Here is a 10,199-nt window from a genome sequence, read left to right on the forward strand (position 1 = left end):
GAATGTTGACAGCACCAAACCCGAGTTCTCCTTATCTCTTCAAACAAAAATTACATTGATTTTCCAGTTATTTTACATTAAATTGAAGCAGTTGTGTAGGTGGGAGAGCTACAACTACAAAGCCTGCATCAGGGCTACTGCTCAGGGCATTGCTACTCCACCACCTCCGGCCTTATCTTCTTCCCAAGAGAAAGCAGCCCATGGTTTACTGAGCCCTCAAACAATCCCGCTCCACAGACACTCCCAGAAGAACCCTACCTCTGCTCTGTGTACGGCTGGATCTTCTGCACGGTGATGTCCGAGTCGAGGACCCCCAGCAGAACGCCGATTTGCCGGATGAACATACCTTTCTGCCTCTCGGTCAGCTGGCTGACATTAACGTCCAGAATCATCTCCACGAGGTTGTTTTTCCTAGGATCTAGTGAGAAGGTAGACCATACAGATCTTTAGATCTTCTACTGGACAGGCAGCGTACAGGTCAGGTTTCCAGTATCTGTCGATAATGTTTCTGCTTTGAACACAAATGCCAGAATTGCATGGGAAGGGATACAAATCCGTGGCCTTCACAGGTAATGGCAAGCAGCAGGAGTCAGCCCCCAAGAACCACATGGAAATAGAATCACATTCCCCCAGACTTCAGATTTTCACAGCTCTGAGCTGGACTAGACTACATGTTCTCGCCTCAGTACGCTGCATCCAGACAAAGAGGGATTGCTGGTGCACTGTGGGCAAGTGTGCACAGCACAAACCTCAAACTCACCAGGTTTGACTTCCACTGTGGTCCTTTCCACATCACTTTCTCCTTTGGCATCTGTTACTCTGAGGTGGAATGTGTAGGTCCCTTCTACCAGATTGGACAAGAGAAGGACAGGATGATGGTCTGAATTATTTAAGACTTCCTGGAAGGCAGAGCAAAATAAGAGTCAAGAAACAGAGGATCAAACTAGCACCATATATCGTCATGCTTAAGGATATCACTGCAAGGCAGCAGGAGCAATGGTCAGCTTTACAGCTCGTCAGGAGCTGTCAGCACTACCTCGCACTGACCCCTGTGATGCTGCAGGCTGCCAGTTACAACAGAAACCTCACCCCGGCCGCAGGGCTCCCCTCGTCCCGGGTCCACAAGTAGCTGACAATTCCCTTATCATCGGAGGACTTCGATCCATCCAGCTCCGCTGTATTTGTGGGCAAGGTGATGACGACATTACCAGCAATTTTTGCAACTGGCGGCTTGTTTATCTCTAAGCAAACAGAAAGCGGTTGGAGAAAAATCTGGTAACTGCATGAGATCTCCACTGTGACTCCAGAAATCAAAGGGAAATTCTGTGCTGGGGGACTCAGCTGCAGAGGCTGTTCCTCCACAAAAGGGTAAACCCCTGACTTGTAAAAGGCCACTTCAGTGCTCTCCACACCATTTTTCACCCATTCCTCACTCTTACTGTGCCTCTGAAGACAGGTTTTGCTGAACTGCTCAAAGCTAACCCGCGTCTTGGCAGCTCTGCTTGCGGCTGGACGTACCTTCTTTGACGATGACATTGACTGAGCTTTGGCTCTGCAAGTTCCTCTCATCTTTAACTGTCAGAGTAAACTCGTACATCCCAACCTGAAGGCCTGTGACCGTGGCAATGCTGCTGTTGGCATTCTCCAGCTTGACGCCATCTGGGCCCCTAACCAAAGCACAAGAGGATCAGTTTAAACTCTGCCCTGACCACGCGAGCCAGGCTCACACCACGCAGGGGGCTTGAGCTCAGCACAGGTTAAGGGGGTGCAAACCAACAGCTGCCTGGAAATACAGAGTCCAGGACAAACAGGAAAATTATCTTCTCCAGTTACAGCAAGATAATCAAAAGAGTAAGTGCAGCATTCAGAACAAAACACATGATTCCTGGTGGTTTAATGCTTTTGTTATTTTTAAATCAGGGGACCACCGATACTAGCATTTAAGTAGGGTTTACAAAAAGTGGTACTTTCAGCAAAACTGGCTTGTGAACTGCACAGTAAGCCTTTTTTTAAGAAAAGGTAAGAAGAAAAAAATAGTTCCTTCATTTTTAAGAGCTTTGCTCAGACTTTGCATTAGCAAACAGCAAAAGCTACTGCAAGTTGTTCATAGGCTTTTTCCTGAATTCCCTAACACACTTCAGGGAATTTAGAATCTGACGGGAAGCATGACAATGAGCAGAGCAGAACGCTGCCTCATGCAAACGTGCTGCGAAAGCACCAAGACAATGAAAGGCCCTGCTGCTGTTTGACTACAAGTCAGTCTTTTCATAAGACCAAGAGCACCCTGCACTGCTGCAATCGAACACAGTGGGTCCCCTTGCACCCACAACCACGCTGACAACCGAGTCAGGCCCAGAGATGACGGCAAAGCTATTTCTAATGCACAAAACTCCACCTCTCTCCCATTAAACATAAATCCTTGTCTCATTCTAGTCACTAATAAGCTTGTCAGGCCCATCGTGACCAGGGTTTAACACAAGGGAGGTACGTGGGGGTGTGTCTTGTTTTAAATGAAAGACCCAGGTACTTGCATAAGAACAGCCTGGAAGATAACACCCACCGTGTTTTTTCCCAAAGAAAGGAGATTATCTTCTGGTCATCCGAGCTCTTGCTGCCATCTAGAGTGGTGCTATCCACAGGAAGAGTTAATTCTTTGTCTGGACCAGCATCTGCCTTTGGAGGCTTATTGTTCTCTGAAAAAGGAGGCAATGTTTTTCATACACGTGCCATAAAAGGTGGAGCTTAAAACCCCAGCATTAAGACTTTTCTCCATGATCCCTACTTGATTTCTTGCCCCAACCTCAACCTCGTGCTCAGAGGCAGTGAGGTTAGAAGCGGTTAAGAGTTGAGGTCAGTGTTTCATTCACACACCTGCAATAAAATGAAAATGAAACGTTGCAGAGTTCTGATTTTTGCTCTCATTCTCTACATACTACTCCACCCTTCCTGCTCCTCTCCCAGGACTGTGGGCAGAGACAGCTGCTTGGAAAGACAGTCCTGCCATTACGGTGGGATAATGTCAATCAAACTACCGTGTGTAAAATAAGAGAACAGCCCAGGAAGGCAATAGTCCTGGAAACTTCTTTTTCTTCTTTTTGTTCAGCACTGTACCAGCCCAGAATGGTCCTGAACTGGAGCAGCTTTCTGCAAGCAGCACAGAACTGACGTAAGATCTAGAGTATGCTGAGAGAAGGATGTTCACCTCTACACCCTGGAGAGGCAGTGGCCAAAGCAGCTGAAAGCAGCTTACCTGGCTGGACAATCACGGTGACCTCTGCAGTGGACTGGTGCCCAGCAGAATCAGTCACTATGAGCTGGTAAGTGTAATCACCTTCCTGCATTGCAGAGAGCTGCAGGACCGGTGTCCTCACCCCCTGTGAGAAAACACATTCCCGTATTACAAAGAATCCTTACACCGATGGTGACAGACCAGAAGACTCTGCTTCTAAGTGTCATCCATTCTGAGAGTCATCTAAAAGATTAGAGTCTGGCTTCCAAACTTGCTGACAGCATGTAAACATCCCTGTTATGCCATCCCTGACCTCCTGAAGCCAGCACACGTTTCCCCAGCTGCCACAGAGGCTGAGGTGAGATACATGGGTATGATCAGGTTGTGCTGAGACCTGTAGCATGGGCCATCAGAATGCAAAGCCATCAAGTTCCCATCTCTCTCAATCCTCTGCTTTTCAGCAGTATTTCAAACTGTGCTGCTCAGGAACAGAAACAGGATGCCAGGAAAAACCTGTGGCTAGACTGGTGCTCCAGCTCAGCCCCTGGGCCAATACCAGCTTCACATGGATTTAGTTTTACATATATATTTAATCATCACACGCTTGCTCCATGGGATTATAAGAGACATTTGCTAACAGTCAATTAAAAATGGTTTGATTATAGAAAAAACCCCAGCGAGTAACCTAGGTTGAGCTCTGGAGACCAGCACTGACCTGCATCTCCATCACCTTCCCTTTGCTGTTAGGGCTGAGCAGCCACTCGTAGCTGACGATGCTGTGATCATCAGTGCTCTGGTTCCCATAGAGGGTGATGGAGTTCTGGGGCAGCGTGATCACTTGGTTTGGGCCTGCATTTGCCACTGGAGGATAATCCACTGCTTTGTTCACAGTCAGGTTTGCAGTGGTGGAGTTGCTGGCACCATCTGAGTCCACCACTGTCAGACTGAAGAGGGGAAAAAAAACCAGGGGAAGCAGTGAAGAGTCATGATTAGCAGAGCTGAATACAAAACACTGGCTGGAGTTAACTGAAATGCAAAAGCAGACATAGAAGCTTAAGACACTTTTAAGGAGAGGACAGTAATTCTTTTCAGGAGTCAAAAATCCTATGGTTGATGCAGCAGTGCTTCTTCCAAATTCAAACTTCCCCCAAACAACCAGTTATCGGCCTCAAAGCAAAGCAAGAAATTCCAGAGTCACATCCATCTCTCAACTGAAATCTACCCAGTAGTTCCAAGACAAAACCCTGCTAGTGAAGGTCAGCAGCTTAACTGCCTCCCACCAGAGATGCTCATTAATGTGGACATCACACCAGAAGGTACATCAAAGCAGAACCAAACATTAAAGTAAAACCAGCTGCTCTGTTACTCAGGTACGTGGTTAGGCCTCAGTCAGTTATCGGGGACAAACACACTGCATTTCAAAAGCGGATTTAAAGCCTGCGTTTCTTCCTAAGCCTTTACTCAAACAGTTTAGATATGACATTTCAAGAGCCATTCTGTAGCACTGGCAGATCATCTGTCCCCTCCTGCCATCATCTCCAGCCAGGGCTATGACATAAGGATAAGAAGTAGCTGGGTAGCTTATCTCTTCTGGAGTGAAAAGCTATGAACCGCCTGGAAGTGCAGGAGTGGAGAGAGAGTACATCACAACAAAGAGTCTCTCCCTGTTGTTTTTTTGTTTGTTTTTGTTTAAACCAGCCTAACACTTCAGGAATCTGGGACACTTTATGCTTAATGGATGAGAACTGATCAACTCCTCCAGGTACGACCTACCTGAACATGTAATTCCCGGGCACCAGGTTGGTCAGCGTCAGTATGGGAGTGTCACTGGAAACCTTCTCCTCCCGCAAAGGGCCCTTCAGTTCTTCCCAGTGATAGCTGACGATTCTATCATCATCAGTGCTTTCTGTTTCAATTACAGAAGAAAACACATGTACAAGGAGTTGGAAAGTGCTGCTCCACAACACCCAGATGCTCAGCCCCCCACCTCAGCACTGGGCCCAGTGGGCAAAGGCAGTTTTGGTTGCAGTCCAGAGGTCTGTTCTGCTCGGACGCTCATCCGTATGCCCTCCTCCAGCCTGTCTCACAGGTATACTCCAACACCCTTAACCCCAAATCAAAACACTAACAATATTAGTTGAGGGTAAAATAACCTGAACATATCTGAAGAACCCCCCGAAAAGTTCTAGTGTGGGCCAGGGTCAGCAAAGGTGCTGTATTAGATAACCAATACCTCTGGAGCTTAACACAAGAGACCAGTCATTTTGACTGACAGTAAGGTTTTTTTATTCTAAGCAGCAATCTCTAGAGCTTTTCCTTCTTTAGGAGATTGGCCCAGGCGAGCGCCCTTCAAAAGGAAACGTAGAGAGGTGCTGTCACGTGCATATTCCTCTCCCCTGCCAAGAGAGGCTGATTCTTTTCACCGAAGCGTTGTTCGATAGCGTCACAGCCAGTTCCTCTTAAACTGTACCCAAAAGGCCCGCCCAGAACCAAACATGCAGGAGCCAGCCTTGCTGGACCACCACGTTTAAAACTGCAGGTACTCACGGCTGCCATCAATAACAGTTGAAATGGTTGGCAGTGAAATCTCCTGGAACTGCGGGGACACAATGGCAACAGGAGGCCGGTTCACTCGAGGCTCTGCAACAACCGAGCTGTTACAATGACATCTACAGGCAGATCACAACAAAAAGCCCTGGCCAAGGAACCTGAAAATCTCCTCCACCTTTGTGTGCCAGGAGTAGCAAACAGAATACGTATTGAACTTCCTCTTCCCTCTCCAACCCCTCAGTCCTGCAGCCAGTGAGTCCAGGAGAGGAGTCCAGGGGGGAACTGCTGTGCCACACAGCTCCAGGACAGCCCCCGATCAGACTGACTGCAGAGAACTGTGCAACCAGTGACAGCAGTTTGAGCTTTCAGCAAGTTACACACCAACCTGGAGAAACGGCTAACAAAAGGGGTTTCAAAAAGCAAGGAGGTGAACTGCCACCACACTCGTGCTCTGGACATGGCTGCAGTGCTTCAGCTCTCCCACACCGGGGCAAGCATTCAGGCACAGGCCATTCTGACAGAGCAGCACCCAGGGCTTTTGTCCAAAGTTTGGCTGCTGCTCTGAAAAATGAATGATTTTGACACACTCTGCCAGCTGCAGATTCACGGCTTATAAGGAAATGATCAGCAACAGCACCCAGAAGGCCAGTCACTAACTTCAGGACTGCAAGAGCACTTTACACACAAAGCCCAAAAAGTCTTGTTGAAGTGTGCAAAATAAAGGGGTCTTTGGTTTTTGGGGGGTTTTTTGCATGAAAGGACCTGTGGTCACCTCTTTACACAGGCCACCTAAAAAGTGAGACCCGGCAAGACAGTCAGCACAAGCTGTTGTCTCTACTCCAGCTCCCCTGCAAACCACATCTTAGAGAGAGGAATGAGATTTGACTTGACCCGTCTGTGGCTGGGAATGATATTCTTCACCGCACGGGGAATCAAAGAACCTCCAAAGGAGCTTCAAAGCTCTGGCTTCCCTTCATTTTTTGCTCCTGCTGCTGTAAGCGTTCCAGCTTGTTTTTATTGAGGCAGTGGCCTTTCAGGGGAACGTGTTTGCTAAGCACTGTTATATCCATATTCCAGCTCTTTTATTGCGTGGTTGGCCTGTGCACAGGACAGAAATACCCACGTGTATTGGCAATAGTTTCACGCCTCAGGAAATAACTTAATACACAAACATACACTGAGTTCCCAGTACAACAGATTTTCCCTATGTTGCACTAGGATCCGGTCAGACAAGCAGACGACCATGGCACAGGATCAGGGTTTGCCAGAGACACATGAAGTTAAGAAAAGGTACAATTCCACCAACTCACTTGGATTCACCGTCACGTTCACGTAACCCTCTCCATGTGCGTTTTCCCCATCAACGACGACTTTGAATTCGTACAGACCAACAGTAAGCTGGAAATGAACACAAAAGATTATTTACCTTCAGGATGGTGGCAGCTTGTCAGCAGCTGTTAGAAGGTCACGTCGCCAGGCTCTGGCACAGTGGCACATCATCAGCATAAAACTGGCAACTACGCTTCAGCCTCTGCACACACAGCAGAGGATCATTTCCATGTCAAAATGGTTTTACGTATCTCAGTTTACAATGGCCGAGCAGAAACCAAAGTCTAATTTTTCCTTCTACCACAGGTTTGTCAGTCAAGCTTTATTTTCCACCAACAATAGGCAAACAGGAAGAGATAACAGAGATTAGTTCAGGTTGTCTGGCCACAGGAATCTGTACCAGCAGATTGCACAGGGCGAGAAAGGCTGCATGGAAGAGAAGAAAATCTCTTCTTGTGTGTTTTTACAAAGGGAAGTATTTCTTCTCTTCCTTCTAGGTGACAAGTCAGGCAGTCACCACTCCATCACTCGCTATTGAACTAGGATGAGGAGCGAAGGACTAGGCGCTGAACAACAATCACAATATCCAGAGGCTGAAACCCTGGCAGAGAGAGACACTCTCCTTTCAAAGGGCTTTTCTCTGCACAATGTTGTAACTAAAGCCTGTAGATTGCTGCAAGTGCAGCAGAATCCAAGATGCTCAAAGGACTGTCTCATAAATACAGAGCTGTACTGTTAGAGCTTGTCTAAAAGCAGCACCAGGGACACGCTCCGAGATACTCCAGAGCTCTCATTAATGGAACCAGCAAGTCCCTTTACAGCGGGTAGCAGAGACCTCCACGCTGTGTCAGTAGCAGAAATATTCTCAGCCCTTTGTTAACGTTAAATTGTGCCATTTGTATGGCTTGACACACTGCTTGTAGGCATCTTTTGGATCCTGAGATCAATTTCTCCTTCCCCTCATGCCAGATCAATCTCCTTTTTATAAGAGACTTAGAAGAGGGTTTGCAGTCTGACATTGGCTGCCTGCTCATTGTGCAACTTCCTATTCACTCTGGAATCACACACGAGTCTTTCCTGGCTGCTAAGGTCCCCATCTTCTCCACTTGTTATTTAACACAATGGGATAGGAAGCAGCCAAAGCTTTACCTTAGACAACGTAAGGGTCCGGGAGCGCTTCCCTGCCATTTCTCCGCTGTAGTCTTTTGGATGAGTAATCAGTTCCCACTCATAGGAGTAAGCGGTGCCTTAAAAACAGAAAAAGGTGCAGATGTTTGTTTTGAACAGACTGCCTTCCTGCTATGCGAAAGAAAAGCAAAGGTATTAAACATTTACAGACACATTCTGCTGCACTCCAGAGAAATGGCACAGCTTGGAATTTGGGCTGCAGCTTTTTGGGAACACACCCAGGAAAAGAGACAAGCTGTGCTTCTAAACACATTCTTTCAGCCAGTTACAAAGCATCTTTCAGCCTCTACGGCATTAAAGAGCTTTGGAACAATCACAGCTCCAGGTGAACAAGCGAGAAAAGTCTTACTGTGCTCTCAAATCCTGCAGACACCACAGAAGTCCAGTTTTTGAACAGGAATACATCTCTCAGCATGTCAACCCCCCAAACCAGATTTCAATCCACCAAAGGAGAGGTCACTCGCTAGGACAGCTTGTCATCTATTGGCAAGTATCATGAAGAGGTGCTGAAGATCCACTGCTTCCTCACAAACCCCTTTGAGGATATGCCTCCTCCCCACGAGATAATAGCACAGATGAAAAATTTCTACAGGAAGGAGTCCTCTGACAAAAGCCATTTTCAAGACTGTCCTTATTTAACGCCTCCATAAAGCCTGATTGCTATTTCAGCAGCACAAGCCCTTCGTAGAATTCCCCAGGAAGCCTTACGAGGTGGCGGTTCAGGAAGCACAAACGCATTCAGCTGAACTTCATTCTTCGGCAGGGTCACTTCGACGCTGTCTCCAGCGGAAACTACCAGCTCCTTCATAACTGAGAAGGAGAAACACAGAACAGAAAGAGGATCAGGAAAAAAAAATTAAATACGTACATAAAAGCACCTTGCTTTCAGGTCTGTGGAAAAAAACCCATCTGGGAATGGCTGTATTTTGTAAACATCCTGTCCTTCAGTACAGGTCCCGTTTCAGGTTTCCCTCTCGTTAATGTGAAAGCACTAATGGGGTTTTACTGTTTTAAGACAAGCCCACAATTACTCAGTCATCTCGCTCTCCCTGCAGACACTGGGCAGCTCCTGCTCCTTCTCTAAAGGGCTGAAACGTGACCCGCAGGCCCTGGACAGGAGAATCCACTCACCCAGGCCCAGCAGGGCGGGAAGGGTTTTACCTGACAGGTTTTCGGCAGAGAACCCAGCTGCGGGCTGTGTGGCACTGCATCACACACACCACTGTTTACCAAACTCCAGAAATAAATTCACAAATAAATGAAGAATCCACGGCATTTCTTTTTTGAAAAACTGCCTGAGGCTATGAGGCCCCTTTAAAAACCATGAAGCTACTGCACTGTGTACCGAAACTCAGAGTACAGACCTCTTCCATCTATTCATATTTTCTTTCCAATCCCTGCTTAAGAATCTTCTTGCCATTCCATTTCAAATAAAACTTGACAGGTAGCTTGTATTTAAAGACTGCAGAGTAAAGACTTGAAAACCACAGCCCATGACATTTTTTTCTGCTTGTTACCAGCATTAAGGTAACCAGAAAGTTGGCCACATTTCTGAAGAGTACCTCTTGGCCGCCTCCTCCTCCTCCCTTCCCACTTGCTTTATTTTTTCTTCTTATTATTGAGCCAGAGAATTATGCTTAGAAAATCAGAACTTACCCCAGTATGACCCTGTCAAAGACAATGCTAAAAAAGTAAAAACTCCAAGTTAAAAAAGATTGGGAAAGTGTCATTAAACATTCGGCCTTTCTGCCGCCTGTTTATTAGCCACTGAAATTATCCAGTCAAACTAAAAGAAAACAAATTCATCAAATTCTTTTTTTCTGCTCTCAGTTACTCCAGATCTGGGGATATTATAACTCCACCAGCCTTCCAGGGGCGAAGAGTTCCAAGGCAAAAACAAATC

General features: G+C 46.8%; 1 protein-coding gene across 1 annotated transcript in view; it reads right to left on the reverse strand.

Annotated features, from left to right (window-relative positions):
• Nucleotides 1-258: 258 nt before the first annotated feature.
• LOC104491882 (dyslexia-associated protein KIAA0319-like protein) overlaps nt 259-10,199 on the reverse strand; it is a gene marked incomplete at its 3' end in the record, with an annotated part of 18,579 nt that continues 8,638 nt past the window's right edge. Inside the window, exons 4-15 of the mRNA XM_010134361.1 lie at nt 9,005-9,106; nt 8,258-8,355; nt 7,090-7,177; nt 5,777-5,869; nt 5,003-5,135; nt 3,945-4,173; nt 3,251-3,374; nt 2,561-2,693; nt 1,519-1,667; nt 1,090-1,241; nt 761-899; nt 259-418 (exon numbers count right to left, since the gene is read on the reverse strand). Of these exons, the coding sequence (XP_010132663.1) occupies nt 259-418; nt 761-899; nt 1,090-1,241; nt 1,519-1,667; nt 2,561-2,693; nt 3,251-3,374; nt 3,945-4,173; nt 5,003-5,135; nt 5,777-5,869; nt 7,090-7,177; nt 8,258-8,355; nt 9,005-9,106 (1,600 nt within the window). The remainder of the gene's footprint in view (nt 419-760; nt 900-1,089; nt 1,242-1,518; nt 1,668-2,560; nt 2,694-3,250; nt 3,375-3,944; nt 4,174-5,002; nt 5,136-5,776; nt 5,870-7,089; nt 7,178-8,257; nt 8,356-9,004; nt 9,107-10,199) is intronic.

Source organism: Buceros rhinoceros, unplaced genomic scaffold, assembly GCF_000710305.1.
Source record: "Buceros rhinoceros silvestris isolate BGI_N320 unplaced genomic scaffold, ASM71030v1 scaffold31264, whole genome shotgun sequence".
NCBI classification, from domain to species: Eukaryota; Metazoa; Chordata; class Aves; order Bucerotiformes; family Bucerotidae; genus Buceros; species Buceros rhinoceros.